This window comes from Paralichthys olivaceus, chromosome 3 (genome assembly GCF_024713975.1).
Source record: "Paralichthys olivaceus isolate ysfri-2021 chromosome 3, ASM2471397v2, whole genome shotgun sequence".
Taxonomy (NCBI): domain Eukaryota; kingdom Metazoa; phylum Chordata; class Actinopteri; order Pleuronectiformes; family Paralichthyidae; genus Paralichthys; species Paralichthys olivaceus.
In genome coordinates, this window is record NC_091095.1 from 17,791,321 (window position 1) to 17,804,342 (window position 13,022).

Sequence of the window (13,022 nt, forward strand, 5' to 3'; positions counted from 1 at the left end):
AAAGGAACCATGATTATAAGAGCCATTCAGTAGAAACTACAGAGAGATGAAAGTGCCTTTGAGAACTTTCTGCATCAAGTCCAGTTTTTTTTTCATTTTCCTGAAACTTCTCACTTCTGCTTTCGACAAGATCAGCCGCGACCCTTTATAGAGCATGTGGTGAGGCTGTCGAATACAGAAATAGCCTCCATGGTCAGTGTTCATGTGTGAGAGCGATTGTTCACATTGTGTACCTTAATAGCTACATTCTTATCTGCATCTCAACAGAATGAGGGTTGCAGCTTCATCGCCTCACCGATCCCCACAACCTCCAACAGAACAATAAGGCCTCAGTAGCACCAGTCACCCACTTTCAGTATGTCAGGGTGTTTGCAGTCCGGCAGTGGTAACCAAAAATAATTTATAACTACGATATATATTGAATATTAAAAATCTTAAATCAGGCGTATAGTTAGTTATACTTGACAATTATTAAACATACAGTATTATTACATGGTCGCAATAGGTGTTGGTTTCAGACCTTGTAAAGTAAGTGGATGCAATGAAAAAAAAGTGCATCCCTGGTATGTTTGGCAACAGTCGGACAGTCTGAGGAGTTGCAGGGAGAATAAAGGGCTATTCTACAATGAATAGAGGTTAGCTGAGGTGGTTACTGCTGCTGCAAATTCCTGAAAGGTTTGCTGTAATGTATGCAACAGCCATGGTCTCATTTTGCACAGGAACCACTGGAGCCTTTGTAGACAAGGAGTCCCATTTGATAAAAAATATATTATATTATTTAATGCATCGTCCTTTATCTGCTTTTGCATATGAAACGCGAGGACAGTCCCACAGTTAAAGTAATCCTTTAATCACTTCATGATGAATTAGGCTAATCTAATAAAACTGCAGAGGTATCGTCTCATTAGGATATTAAAATGCATGTTTCTATTCTCTCTTCTTCTGATTTATTTTGGAACTATAGCAATTTTTTGGTGTAACTTTCACATTATTAATATAAACACAATGCACTGTTTAAGCATGTTTCATGAGGTGACGATTGGAAGATATACAAAGTTTCGAAGCCCTTTGTTCAGCGCCAGTGTTTTGTGTTCGTTCAGTGAGCTCTGTCTGCATGTGGCAGCAGCACGTCCACGCATTGTTCCTGAGGATCCAGGAGAAAAAGTCCATTGTTGTTGGGAACTTTTTAATCTGGGGATTTAAAGCACATCACATGCTCAGACGGGGCAGCGGGGCGCGCAACAGGCGAACCCACCGCAAACAGTGGCTGTTTGGGAAGGAAACCATTCAACCTGGAGGGACACACGACTACTTTTAATACTGTCTGCGGTGCCAGCGCACTTTATGGGAGTGTAGGATCGCTGGGAAGTTTGTTTTCGAAGCGGATGCAAAGTTTTTACGCGCTGGAAATACAAGCTGGACCACGATGACGCACAAGTACAGCCAGCGGTCCCTCATCGTCCTGTCTCTGCTGGGGATTTTATCCGCCATCATGTCTGTTCTCTCGGTCATTTTGATTTTCCAGCTCCAGTCGCAGCAGGCGTCGGTGAAGGAGTCTCCCTCCTCCACCTCGGCGGTCATCCCGGCCCATGTGTGGGCTGTGCTGCTGCCGGTGTCCACGGTGCTGTCCGCCCTGTCCCTCACCCTGAACCTCAGCTCCGTGTCGGTGTGTCTCCTCCACAGCTACTTCTCCACAGAGGTCTGCAGAGGAGAGCAGGACACCGACAGGTATTCACCTCCAACACCTGACGGACGGACTGCACCTGCAGCAGCGGCCATTATACTTCACTTATTCTTATTATTCATAATTAAACAGATAGTTCCGGTCACTTCTGATGGGCTGCGTCACGTTTAAAGCCTTTAACACACCTGTGACCTCACCACACTTATCCAGTATCAATACGCACAGGAGAATCACCTTTCATTTTTCTGTACTTAAAATAACATCAATTTATATTTAATAATAATAATAATAGTAATTAAAAGTAAGTAATATTTAGTTAGATTAATTGTATTGGGTCTGGTTCGCTTAGCTTATGGTGGCTAAGGTGAGCAAGCTCTGGACAGACATTTTTCTCTTTTCCTTGGAAAAACTTTATTGAACACAATCTAAAAGAAAACATGACTAGGAAAGAAAACAGCAATGAACATGATTCAGTCCACAATCATAAAATAAATAAATAAATGAGGAACCCACTGACAAAACTGAACACAAGAACTTTGGATCGACAGCCAGTTGCTACTCTTTAGCCAAAAGTTACATAACTTCACTTTAACAACTACCTTTTACATGCCTTGAACAGAAACCAATATACAATCGAATGTTCCTGTAATAGATATGGTGCAAATTAAAATACTTAAAAAGTCGTAGGAACCATTAATTCAACTTTATCACTAATTGTGAGGCTGTAGCTTGAGGTGAATGGGTTTGCTTTAAACCTCCCCCTTCCAACAAACATTTAATTTCCGTTCAATATAGAGCATATCAAAACAATAATTTATCTTTTATGAGTTTGTAATTTCTAGTCATTGGAAGTGTACACTGTTGCTTTTAGTTGAAATCAGCATTTAATCTGTTTAGTAGGTTTCTCCTCCTTTAATTTTTCCCCTGTAAACCACAGCCTTATCTGAGTTCAACTCTATTAAGTTTCATTAAAAGAAAACACGGTCTCAGAAGCATAAAAGCCCTCATGTGTCAGAGTGCAGAGGCCCGCACTGCAATGTTGTTGGTCGACCCCCACCTCACAACCCCCATGAATCCCATCCAAACAATGGCCTTCCTCTCATTATGCACCCAGTGCACAGCCTCTCGCCGGTCCTTTCCCACGTCGGTATACAAATCCAACAGCATGGCCCTCGACCTCCCCACTGACAGAGGGGACATTCCAAGATAATGTGAATAGCAATGAGATACACAAATCATCTAGTAACATACCCAAATCATTAAGTAAATGTTTTATATGATGATATGATGACTTATTGGGGGAGAAGTAAAAAGAAACCAGAGTAGTTTGATTATATGGCAAGGAAGGTGCAAAATCCCCAACCAAATATTTTGCAGAAAGTTTTCAGTATGTATTAATTCTAAAAATTAAAATGTTTAGTGGAAAGAAACTGTATCTGAAGCATGACATCAAATATAGGACATTTCTTTCAACAGAGCAGACTGGTTCCTCTTGGATAGCAGAGCTGTTCGACATGTAGCTATTGGACTCTTCTGCCTGGGGGTCTCTGTCTACTTAGCAGGTAAGAACAAAACAGTGAATAATGTGATTCTCATGTTTTTAAGTCTAAATTCACTCTTGAAGAACAAGTTGCACAATGTGACATGAAGATATACTTAGATACTGAAACACAAGTAAGAGCTGGGAACCTGCTGTTACCTTCTAGCACACTTCTGTGTATTTTCAATGTGAATGTGTATTAAGCTTTACATGCAGGCTACTTAAAGTCTGTAGCTATCAACAACAAACTAAAAAAAAAACAGAAAACTAGTATCCAAAACACTGGCAGTACTGTTGATTTTCAACAGCAGAGGCAAAAACAGCTCTGCTGCTTTCTCTCTGGTCCATTCAGCCAGTCCAGGGAGAACAATGCATTCTTTGAGCAGCGTCCATGACTTAAGTGTTTTTAATGCTGAACCTGGCAGCGCTGTGGTGCTCTGTTCCACTCAGCGGCTTGTACTATGGGGCCAGTGGAGGCAGTCGCTCCATTGTGATGAGGAGGTGTCGTCCTTATGACCCCACTTTAGCCACAATCATGAGGTACCAGTGCAAGGGACTGGAGAAAGCAAAACTGCCTGCTCAGGAAGTCACGTCACATCCCAGAGTTGTGCTTTTCTCCACCTTCCTTAGGCACGCCAGAGTCAATGGTCCTTTTCCTGCCAAAAACATAACAACTCAGATGAGAACACTTGGCCTTTTTAATGACATTTATACAAAATTAAACACATTTTAGTGATTCCAAACTCCAAAAAATGTGCCTAATAAGCCTTGAGCAGGAAGCTGGGGTTTAGTTAGCAAATAACTTTCACAATCTGCTTTGAGAATAGTGTATAGCTGATTACAGATTAACACTGAGCAAGGTATTTAGTATTTCTGTGAACATAAATTCTCAGATTTTCTCCTTCTTTTCCTCTGCAGCAATGTCCATTTTCATGCTCCTGATATTTGAGGTGGAGACAGGCATTGCCAGTGCTTGTGTCCTCTCTTCAGGGATCCTAGTCCTGCTGGTCATTGTTATCCACTCTCTGGTCAAAGCTTCCCGAAGTTCTAAACGCTATCAAGGCGACCACCTCGACACCCTCTACCAGAACGACCATGGGAGCAGCAGCACGCCTGTATCTCGTCCCTGTGAGCTCAAAATTGGCGTGGACAAACCACGGATGCACCGCACCCAGTCTCACCTCCAACATCAGTTCTCCTACCCTCAATTGGGCAACCCGAGACAGCAAGAACAATACCACCAGCAGCAGTACTCCCCTGCTCAAGGCTCACAAGGACATGCTAGTGACAAAGATGGCTACAGCAGCAGTGGCAGTGGTCCCAGAATGCACAGGACCCTATCGACTGAATCTGGTTTACTGCAGGCCCAGGCAAAACCATGGAATGGGGTGAACAACGAGATGAGGAGCGTCCTTGCACGCAAGTCTGGGATTTCTGCAAAAGACTCTACCCTTGTTTGACAGTAAGAAAGCTCACCCTCTGATTAAACCATACGGTTTAAGACACTGATGACTTTCATGTACATTTTTTCAAAAGGAGTGTGAACACATGAGTCATCTCAAACAGACGAAGAACTGTCAATCTGTATTATCTCACACATGTTTATTCTGATTGATTACAGACAACATGGGTCTGAGATTGAAAAAAAATCCAGCTTCACTTTTATCTACTGATTTCTCATGCTGGTATTATAATTTGCTGAAAAACATATGGAGCATATTGAAAATATTTTGTATAATTTGAAGTATTTTGTATCCTTGAACTTCATTTAAATTCATTGTGATAATGTAAATACTTTATTTCACTGTATATTGTAGCTTTTGCCAAATATCTGTCCACAATGTGCAGATGTGTTTTGTTTTTGTCTTAAATCTAATATGTAAAATATAATTCAATTTCAAAGTAGAATGATTTTGGACATTTAAATAGGACATTAAAACAATGTTCACAAAATCTGGAAAGGTCTTTTTACTGCATGTTTCACTTTCTGGCTGACAAAATGTCTCACGTTGAAATATAGACCCAAGTTTGATCTTGTCATGTCTGGAGGAACTACTAACCTTGGATACTTCTGTTCAGAGGTCATGAGGAAGTGGGTGGGGCATGTAGAGCAGAGACAAGGGGACTGGGAGGGGGGGTCACATCATGATAGCTGCATGCAAGTGTCATTGGGGGGAAAAAGGAACAAATACAACAGAAAATATGAAGCTCCCATTAACTACAAATAGTTCAGAATAGACCTGAAGAATATTTTGCAGCTATTGGGGGAATAAAGTGCAAAAAAAGTCATGATAGCAGATGCCCCAAAATATCAACAAAAACAAATTATTATAAAGATTGATTAGATAAAACCAATAGAAAAAAGGTTATGCATGAACAAAGCTATGATGTGGAATAAAGAATGAATACAAAATCCAGAGACTGAGCAACTTAAAATGTGACAGTGCATGTATCCACAAGTAGACATTTTTGTAGGGGTGGATGATCCGGCAAAAAGTTAAATACAAGTCTGTGATTTTTTAATACATTGATGTATTAAAAAATATGGTGTTTTGTAGAGATATGTATGATTACTGCTGTGATATATCATCAAGGTTTCAAATATTCACACACATTGACACCTCTACACTCTGGACACCACTGTGTCTGTGTTTTCTCAATGTTCACTGCTGCCTCCTACCTGCGTCCTTGAGAGTTGCTTATCTGTTCCTTTAGGCTGATGGCTTGACGGAGGAGGCTATCAATGTTTTTGAAATACATGCTGCTGTTGGTCATGCTCTTCACGGCACTGCAGAAAACAGCAGATCAAGTTTAGTGTAAACAGTCTTAGGAGTGGGCCACTGGGACTTTGGAAATATGTAGTTCTGTGGATCTCACCTGCACGCGTACTCCACAGTGTAGATGGCTCCTTGACTCTGCTCCTCCCAGCTCTGCATATCTGTCTGTGTGGGAAGGGACACAAAGTAAAAGTTAAAGAAATCCAACAAAGGTGAGATGAGAGTCCTGTCATACTGTGAGTTGTGGCCTTTGGGATTGATTCACATGACCTAGATATATATTCAAGTGGCCAATGTCCACAAACAATGACTGAGAGCCTCTGACAGCATACACGACGAGCAAAAACATCATGACTACTCAGATGAAGCAAGTTAACATTGATTATCTCATAACAGCCGTGTATTACAATGTCTGAGATATATTTTAAACAGTCAGGAAACAGTCAGTTCTCATAGACAAAGACATTTAAAGAGCTGAGTGACTTTGCTGAAACATTTAGGCCAGATGAAGCACTGTGTACAAGCAACGTGCACGGGATGCTCTCATTTAACAGAGATGAACACACACCGACAGTGGTCTGAGAAGGGCCAAACCATAAAAGGTATCCTGTCTGGTCCAGAGCAACAGACAAGCTAATGTGCTACAAGTTGTAGAAATCTTTCATGATGGTTATGAGAGGTATGTGTCAGAGCACAGTGCTTGAACCCCTGATGCGTAAACGCAGACTGGTCTGAGTGCTCATGCTGGTCATAATTGTTTCTGATGATTAGTGTATATTTCATATATAGTTTGTAGCCTGGTATGAAAGGTGAACACAAAGGTAAATTGTGCATCTGTCTGCAGAAAGTCTTACAAAGTACTATTCTCAGCTTTTTACTCACTGTAAACATTAAAGCAAAAACACACAAGTATACGGCTGCCAGGCTGAAAGTTACGAGACGACAATTTCAGCATCGTTGAATAATACACACACAGTAAGAAAAGCACTGATGTAAATAATAAAATGAATAATTGATGAACTCCATTGAGTTGCTTCAGTTTTAGGGTCCTGGTGTTGTACATTCTGACTCAGTTTCACACTAATGTCAAGACTTAACTGGCCCAGAGCCAACATTAATGTAAAAGGTAAAACCTTTGCTTTACTTCTGCAAGGAGTCAAAATATCTCGTGAAAATATCAGTGACAACATAATAATTCCTGCAAAATTAAAGGTTCAGTGTGTAGAATCGTATGACACCCAGCAGTGCAGTTGTATGTTGCAGCTGAATACCCCTCACCTCACCCTCCCCTACTAAACATGACAAAGAACCCGTAGCAGCTTCAGCTGTCATAAAAACTCAACTTGCAGGGTAAAGAAAACAACAATTTGTACAATTTAGACGAAACACACTGGTGAAATCACCACTCTGTATATTTTACATTCAGTTTCTGCCGATTGATCCCTTTCACCTAAATCTTACACGCTGGACCTTTAAGGGGGCTTCAGTCTGCAGCAGTGTGACTCAGTGTGGACGGAAACCTTCATCACCTTGTGCTGCACCAGTTCAGGCAGCGACCTCCTCACGTGCTCCTGCAGTCTGTACAGAGCCACCGACGGCTCGTTAGCCAGCACGTACATGCTCTCTGTGAACTTGTCCGTCACTGCAGAGTCAAGCACACACATAGAAAACACGACATTAGATGCAACAAGCGGCAACGTCAAGCATCGGGGGACAGGGATGAAGGCGCTGAGCTATACACAACATTAGCGGTGCAGCGTTAGCTTAGCGGCTAAGGCGAGCTAACGGCTACTTGCACAGCTGCGAGGTGGCGATGAGGTAGGTGACATGCTAATGCTAATTTACACAGCAGGTGTTTACCTCGTCTAACTTTCAGCTGCATCTCCTGGTCCTCCATGACGCACGGTGATCGTCCCAGTGAGAATCTGACAGCCAAGCCAGCGCGAGCGGTGTCAGCTGACTCCTGCTCCTTCCGTGTTTCTGTTGTCATGTGTCACACTCCAATGTTTCCGGACCGAAATATCGATTGTTACCGATGTTCCTTCACAGAAACACGGTGGCACACGGGGCCGATTCAAACGTGTTGTCTTCTCTTCTGTTGAATAATCGATCGAGTTAATTGAACAAATCAACTGACTGATCAGTAATGAACGGTGGAAACCCTTCGATGCCCAGCGGGACCCACCGCGCGATCTGAAATGATTTACTTTCAGTTTTCTCAAGAGGAAGTTAGCACAAATGAGAGCGTGATGCTGGAGGTGGTGAGAGAATGATAGATATGCTTCGTAAACACATTAGTTCCACTTGTCTTATGAACAGCACAGCATGTGTTCACCTATGTCTTGTTTCTATTGCAGTGATCATGGAGGCCAGAGGAGATGAGGAGGCTGATGCAAGTCCATGCGAGTCCACAGATGACAGGTCCTATGGTATATGTGCCCTTCGAGTTTTGTATTTAAATATAAAGTTATATGGATATAAGTTTCCTGTAGTATCTTTTCCTGTGTGGCATGCAGCCACCTCTTATCTAAAATAATTTCACGGTGAATGTCTTGCTTCCTCTCACATGGCTGGTGTCTCCAGAGATCATGGATGTGGATGAAGACAGTTTGTTCAGACACTCCACCACTTTGACCAACAAACAGCGTGGGAATGAGGTCACCGTGCGTCCAGCGACATTAGACTGTAAGTACAGGCAACGCTGCTCTGATGGTAAAGGGCTGAGAAAACTTTTCATTGTCTTGACACACATGATTTATTTCCACCAGCTCTGTCCATACACCAGCTGGCAGCTCAAGGCGAGGTTTCACAAGTGGCTGCACACCTGAGTAAAGGTGAGGAGTCTGGATATCGTCCAACAAGCAGAACAACACCAGTATTAAACTGTATAAAATGAGTTCTGTTGGCCTGTGACCTTTTCTTTTTGCAGACATTTCACTGCTCAGCAGGCAGGACGAACGGGGCTTCACTCCTCTCATGTGGGCAGCAGCGTTTGGAGAGAAAGCAATGGTGGATTTTCTCTTGGAAAAGGTTAGAAGTAAGCAACTGATGACCAGTTAGAGATGCACATCATTAAGACTGAATGTTCCATCTCACTAATGTTTATTTTTTAAGGGTGCAGACCCCAAAACAATAGCAAGGGAGCGAGAGAGTGCCCTGACACTGGCCAGCTCTGGAGGTTACGTGGACATTGTCGAATCTCTTCTCAGACATGGAGTCGACATCGACACTTACGACTGGGTAAAGTCATGACTTTTTTGTCACATGACAAACAAAACCTGTAAGATTTATTTGTGAAAATTGAAATATAACTACAGTTTGATTTTATTTTTAATGACCACTCTTGTATTTTGATGTCAGAATGGGGGAACTCCTCTTCTTTATGCTGTACGAGGGAACCACATCAAATGTGTCGAGGTGCTCTTAGGTACGTTGCATGTATACAAGTCATGATACTTTCGAGCAAATTCAATTTAAATTTCAGACCATATAAGATCATTTTAATACCAACTGAAATCTAATTTAGGACCCAATACACACAAAAAGTAAAAATATACTTGTAACAAGTAAAACCATTTCTGTCCATTAGATTCCACTGCCTTGAGCCTCATTGACCCAAGTTTGAAAGACTCAACACAAAGCACAGATTGCTTCTTGAGCTCTTCCTGGCACCAGCCTTGAAACCAGGACTAATTATTCTCTAAACATTTATTACTAAACTTTAATTTTCCCATGTTCATAAACTAGTGAGGAGGCTGATTAGAAAGGCATTAGCTTACTGCATCAGAAACAGATTAACAACACAGCGAAAACCAGAACTATAAAACTTCTTCAGTCTAGCAGAGTAGAGAAACTTTCGAGGTGACGTGTCTGATAATTAAGAGCCATCCAATCTGAATCTAAGACAATTGATTACTTCCTTGTAAATTTGAATCTAAATCATAAAACTTGGACTCATAGCCACCCAGAAAACAGTTTTAAGAAGTTTTTAAAAAATTGCTCCAACTCTACTCTCTTTCAGCAAAGGGAGCAGACATGACCATTGAGTCAGACTCTGGGTACAGCCCAATGGCCTTAGCTGTTGCGCTTGGACACAAAAAGAGTATGTATTGTCTCATACCTGACAAATACAAGAGATTACTGTAAACTGAAATTTTGCTGCACTGAATTAATATATAATATTCTTTGTTTCCTAGTTCAGAAAGTGTTGGAGGACCATATTCTGAAACTCTACAAGCCAACGTCAACACGACAGGAATTCAAATAAATGACACAGTTGATCTCAGATGACTTAGACCTCTGTTACAACTTATTGTAATAGATTACTTTATGCAGAGAAATTTACACTGCATTTTAATTTATAAAGCATTTATTCCATTTATGTGCATTACCCTGTATGCAGTGGTTGAGGGACAGCAAAAAAATGACTGTAAAAACGTTTTAATAAAAATGTATTTTTATACTGATTGTTCTGCTGGAATGTCGCTTCAGTAAAAAGGCACAATATTGAAACAGTTTACAAGTGAATACAAGTGCGTTTATGGTCACGACAGAGCCACTGAATCTGCAATTAAAACTCTGGTTCAGACTCCACACCAAGCCTCCTGTCTTTGAGTGATGAAGAGTGATTGCCTGACGGATTCCTGAAAGCGACCATTCCAAAAAAGGCCACATTCACATCAGCAGAGGAGGTGGCAGTGCAGATGACATGTTTCCCAAGTGCCAACACACCATCTTGTGTCCTGTACTTAACCCAGGGGTCATTTCCTCTCTCATGAGGGGGTTGAAAAATGGTCATGAGGCCTTTTCCCCCAGGATGTCCAAGGAGTAAACAATTATTCTCCCAAAAAAGTCGGCACTATTCTCAAACATTATTTTTACTTTGTCCAGTGCAGGAGCCTCCTGTATGGGAAAGCTGTGGGTGTGGAGTTAAGAACAAGATAAGTGTGGTAATAACGAAAAGCAGGTCACAGGAAAATATTATCAGATACTTAATATGAACCTAGAAAAGCAACAGGAACACGAGTGACAGGTACAGCTGGAGCTGCTGTAATAACCCTGGCCGAACACTGACTGAATTTTTACTGGACAAAAGCAAAATAGCATTTAGTATTATGTTAGTACGTGTTTAAAATAAAACCCAAACTCATTTATCTGTTACAACAGCTGTGTTTAGACTAAAATATGCTGTACGAAATACATCATACATTGTAAATTACAGATAATTCAATTGTAATATCTGACAAATAAACGAAACAGCTTTTCTAATTTCTCCTGCTATATGTGCCCAATAATCCCTAACCCCCCCCCCTGACAAATACTGTAATAAGAATAAAGGATATCTGAAGGGAGTTGTTGTCTTCTGGGTAAAACTGGCTGATCCCTGTGAAGTCTCCATCTTTTGGGCAACCTACAAAAAACAGTTGGAAAATCATTTAGCTTGTCTTAGAAAAACTGCAGTAGCAAGCACTGAACTATAACACCGTTTGTGACAGGGTTTATCAAAACAAAATGTAGTCTGTGTTTTTTTTACCTTCTAGTCTGCATGTTTTTGCTGAGAAGCCTCCCTGGAACTGGACCTTTAACTCAGATACCCGGACAGACTGCGGGAACTCCAGAGACACCCACTGACATTCACCCTGCAGAAGATATCATTCATATAATGACTCCCCAGACATGCACTGAACTCCACAGGTCTTCCATATTTTCTCCAGAGGAAGTGCATGTGTTAAAGCATATGTCCGAGTGAGACGCTCTGCAGTTTCTGCAGACTTTATATGCCTGGCTTTCTCTATATAATTCCATCAATAGTAATGTAACAAAAGTCCAATACAAATCAATATTGTGTCAGCACAGTGAGGAGGTATAACACGTATTCTGATCTGGTTTGTACCTTCACTCAGGAGCAAAAGAAACAACAACGTGACATTTATCATCATCAATATTAACTGGAATGAACATTTTTTATCTTGAGTATTGTGCAATTTAGTACAAAATAACAAGACTTATCAACTGCAAACACAGAAAGAACACAACAAGTAGTAAATAGTACATGCTGTCCAAAGGTATAAAGTACTGTGTGCAGTATATGCAGACATGGAAACTGCAGTACTTTTACCTGGTCTGAGTTCCAACATGTCTCTTCATTACTGTCAAACATGAACTTCTTTCCAAACTGCTTCACATCTCTGTTCAGCACAGAGCTCACCCTGAAGAGAGCACAACAACACAGCTGTTAGCTAACACATCTGCTAGCTTCCATCACACAGCACAACAACACGTGTACTACTTAATGTTGTAGTGACCTACGTGTTGCCATGACAGCTACGTCCCTAACGTACATGTCTTCATGAATAAACTGGATCTAATGACGGTGTACCTGCTCTGTGTTTCTGTGCATATCACCGATGAAGCCATGGCCACCTGTTTAAATCACACACTGCCGTCAAGCGACGCGGCCACGAGATGGGTTTTTACGACGGTGACGTGCACGTGCAGCTGTTTTATTTCCAGCCACAAGATGGAGGTCTCGTACCGTGGGAACAAGGGAAGAATGTCTCCTGTGAAGGTAAACGATTTATCATCTGCTGTCCATGGCTAGATGGAAGCATGTGTGTGTGGCATGTGTGTGTCATGTATGTGTCATGGCTGTAGAGAGGTGGTGCACGTGCTGACCTCCACGTGTGTGTGTGTGTGTGTGTGTGTGTGTGTGTGTGTGTACCTTCAGGTGTTTCAGTCCTCTTGTCTGCATGAGACAGACAGATCCCACAAGAGTGGATGAGGATGAGGAGAGCCGCACAGACTAAAGGGGAATCGATCAGCGAAACACTGCCTCCTTTAAAACGAAGCATGCAGAACAACAGAGGAAATCCAGTGCAGCAAGTAACACGTGAGTTCAGGTGAACCTGTGCTGGGCTCTGTTGATTGTTGTGTTATTGATTCACAGCAGATTGGATCGTCCCATAAAAGAATCCAGCAGCAGAGCTTTACTGCTTTTACTGAGAGAGAGAGAGAGAGAGAG

The 13,022-nt window shown here is 41.7% G+C and overlaps 5 protein-coding genes across 10 annotated transcripts in view; 3 read left to right on the forward strand and 2 right to left on the reverse strand.

The window, feature by feature from the left end:
* The first annotated feature begins 1,090 nt into the window (after positions 1-1,090).
* tmem221 (transmembrane protein 221) lies at positions 1,091-5,176 on the forward strand. Its single transcript, XM_020081092.2, has 3 exons — positions 1,091-1,728; positions 3,161-3,246; positions 4,143-5,176. The coding sequence occupies exons 1-3, from the start codon at positions 1,427-1,429 to the stop codon at positions 4,682-4,684; spliced, it is 930 nt and encodes a 309-aa protein (XP_019936651.1). The 5' UTR covers positions 1,091-1,426; the 3' UTR covers positions 4,685-5,176.
* On the reverse strand, positions 2,071-8,002 carry borcs8 (BLOC-1 related complex subunit 8). 2 transcript variants are annotated; one of them, XM_020081095.2, is made up of 6 exons: positions 7,862-8,002; positions 7,531-7,643; positions 6,102-6,166; positions 5,905-6,012; positions 5,285-5,376; positions 2,071-3,880 (listed from the first exon to the last, which is right to left on the reverse strand). In XM_020081095.2, the coding sequence occupies exons 1-5, from the start codon at positions 7,989-7,991 to the stop codon at positions 5,307-5,309; spliced, it is 486 nt and encodes a 161-aa protein (XP_019936654.1). In that variant the 5' UTR covers positions 7,992-8,002; the 3' UTR covers positions 2,071-3,880; positions 5,285-5,306. The 2 variants fall into 2 exon arrangements, with proteins under 2 accessions (XP_019936654.1, XP_019936655.1); XM_020081096.2 differs by lacking the exon at positions 5,285-5,376.
* Positions 7,639-10,594, forward strand: rfxank (regulatory factor X-associated ankyrin-containing protein). Of its 5 annotated transcripts, none has more exons than XM_020081094.2 (9): positions 7,639-7,819; positions 8,359-8,430; positions 8,585-8,686; positions 8,770-8,835; positions 8,931-9,031; positions 9,116-9,241; positions 9,362-9,428; positions 10,023-10,103; positions 10,198-10,594. In XM_020081094.2, exons 2-9 carry the CDS (start codon positions 8,364-8,366, stop codon positions 10,266-10,268), a joined length of 681 nt encoding a protein of 226 aa, XP_019936653.1. In that variant the 5' UTR covers positions 7,639-7,819; positions 8,359-8,363; the 3' UTR covers positions 10,269-10,594. The 5 variants fall into 5 exon arrangements, 3 of the variants coding, with proteins under 3 accessions (XP_019936653.1, XP_069378392.1, XP_019936652.1); XR_011240642.1 differs by lacking the exon at positions 7,639-7,819 and adding an exon at positions 8,119-8,259 and having other exon boundaries at positions 8,931-9,038; XM_069522291.1 differs by lacking the exon at positions 7,639-7,819 and adding an exon at positions 8,119-8,259.
* On the reverse strand, positions 10,426-12,515 carry nr2c2ap (nuclear receptor 2C2-associated protein). Its single transcript, XM_020081097.2, has 5 exons — positions 12,381-12,515; positions 12,120-12,210; positions 11,535-11,640; positions 11,344-11,411; positions 10,426-10,918 (listed from the first exon to the last, which is right to left on the reverse strand). Exons 1-5 carry the CDS (start codon positions 12,416-12,418, stop codon positions 10,796-10,798), a joined length of 426 nt encoding a protein of 141 aa, XP_019936656.1. The 5' UTR covers positions 12,419-12,515; the 3' UTR covers positions 10,426-10,795.
* Positions 12,516-12,756: 241 nt separating this feature from the next.
* The window catches only part of ncanb (neurocan b), a 183,248-nt gene continuing 182,982 nt past the window's right edge, over positions 12,757-13,022 (forward strand). The window contains exon 1 of the mRNA XM_069522286.1: positions 12,757-12,890. The gene's annotated coding sequence lies outside the window, so the exon portion shown is untranslated. The remainder of the gene's footprint in view (positions 12,891-13,022) is intronic.

Excerpts from the sequence above, each read along its gene's own strand:
- rfxank (XM_020081094.2), top strand. The coding sequence starts at position 8,364 with ATGGAGGCCAGAGGAGATGAGGAGGCTGATGCAAGTCCATGCGAGTCC. Across the intron at positions 8,431-8,584 it reads CACAGATGACAGGTCCTATG|AGATCATGGATGTGGATGAA; the intron begins GTATATGTGCCC and ends TGGTGTCTCCAG. Across the intron at positions 9,429-10,022 it reads ATGTGTCGAGGTGCTCTTAG|CAAAGGGAGCAGACATGACC; the intron begins GTACGTTGCATG and ends ACTCTCTTTCAG.
- nr2c2ap (XM_020081097.2), bottom strand. The coding sequence starts at position 12,418 with ATGGCTTCATCGGTGATATGCACAGAAACACAGAGCAG. Across the intron at positions 12,211-12,380 it reads TGCACAGAAACACAGAGCAG|GGTGAGCTCTGTGCTGAACA; the intron begins GTACACCGTCAT and ends TGCTCTCTTCAG. Across the intron at positions 10,919-11,343 it reads AAGACAACAACTCCCTTCAG|AGCTTTCCCATACAGGAGGC; the intron begins ATATCCTTTATT and ends CTCCACACCCAC.
- borcs8 (XM_020081095.2), bottom strand. The coding sequence starts at position 7,991 with ATGACAACAGAAACACGGAAGGAGCAGGAGTCAGCTGACACCGCTCGC. Across the intron at positions 7,644-7,861 it reads GCAGCTGAAAGTTAGACGAG|TGACGGACAAGTTCACAGAG; the intron begins GTAAACACCTGC and ends TTGACTCTGCAG. Across the intron at positions 6,167-7,530 it reads CTGAACTGGTGCAGCACAAG|ACAGATATGCAGAGCTGGGA; the intron begins GTGATGAAGGTT and ends CTTCCCACACAG.
- tmem221 (XM_020081092.2), top strand. The coding sequence starts at position 1,427 with ATGACGCACAAGTACAGCCAGCGGTCCCTCATCGTCCTGTCTCTGCTG. Across the intron at positions 1,729-3,160 it reads GGAGAGCAGGACACCGACAG|AGCAGACTGGTTCCTCTTGG; the intron begins GTATTCACCTCC and ends TTCTTTCAACAG. Across the intron at positions 3,247-4,142 it reads GGTCTCTGTCTACTTAGCAG|CAATGTCCATTTTCATGCTC; the intron begins GTAAGAACAAAA and ends TTTCCTCTGCAG.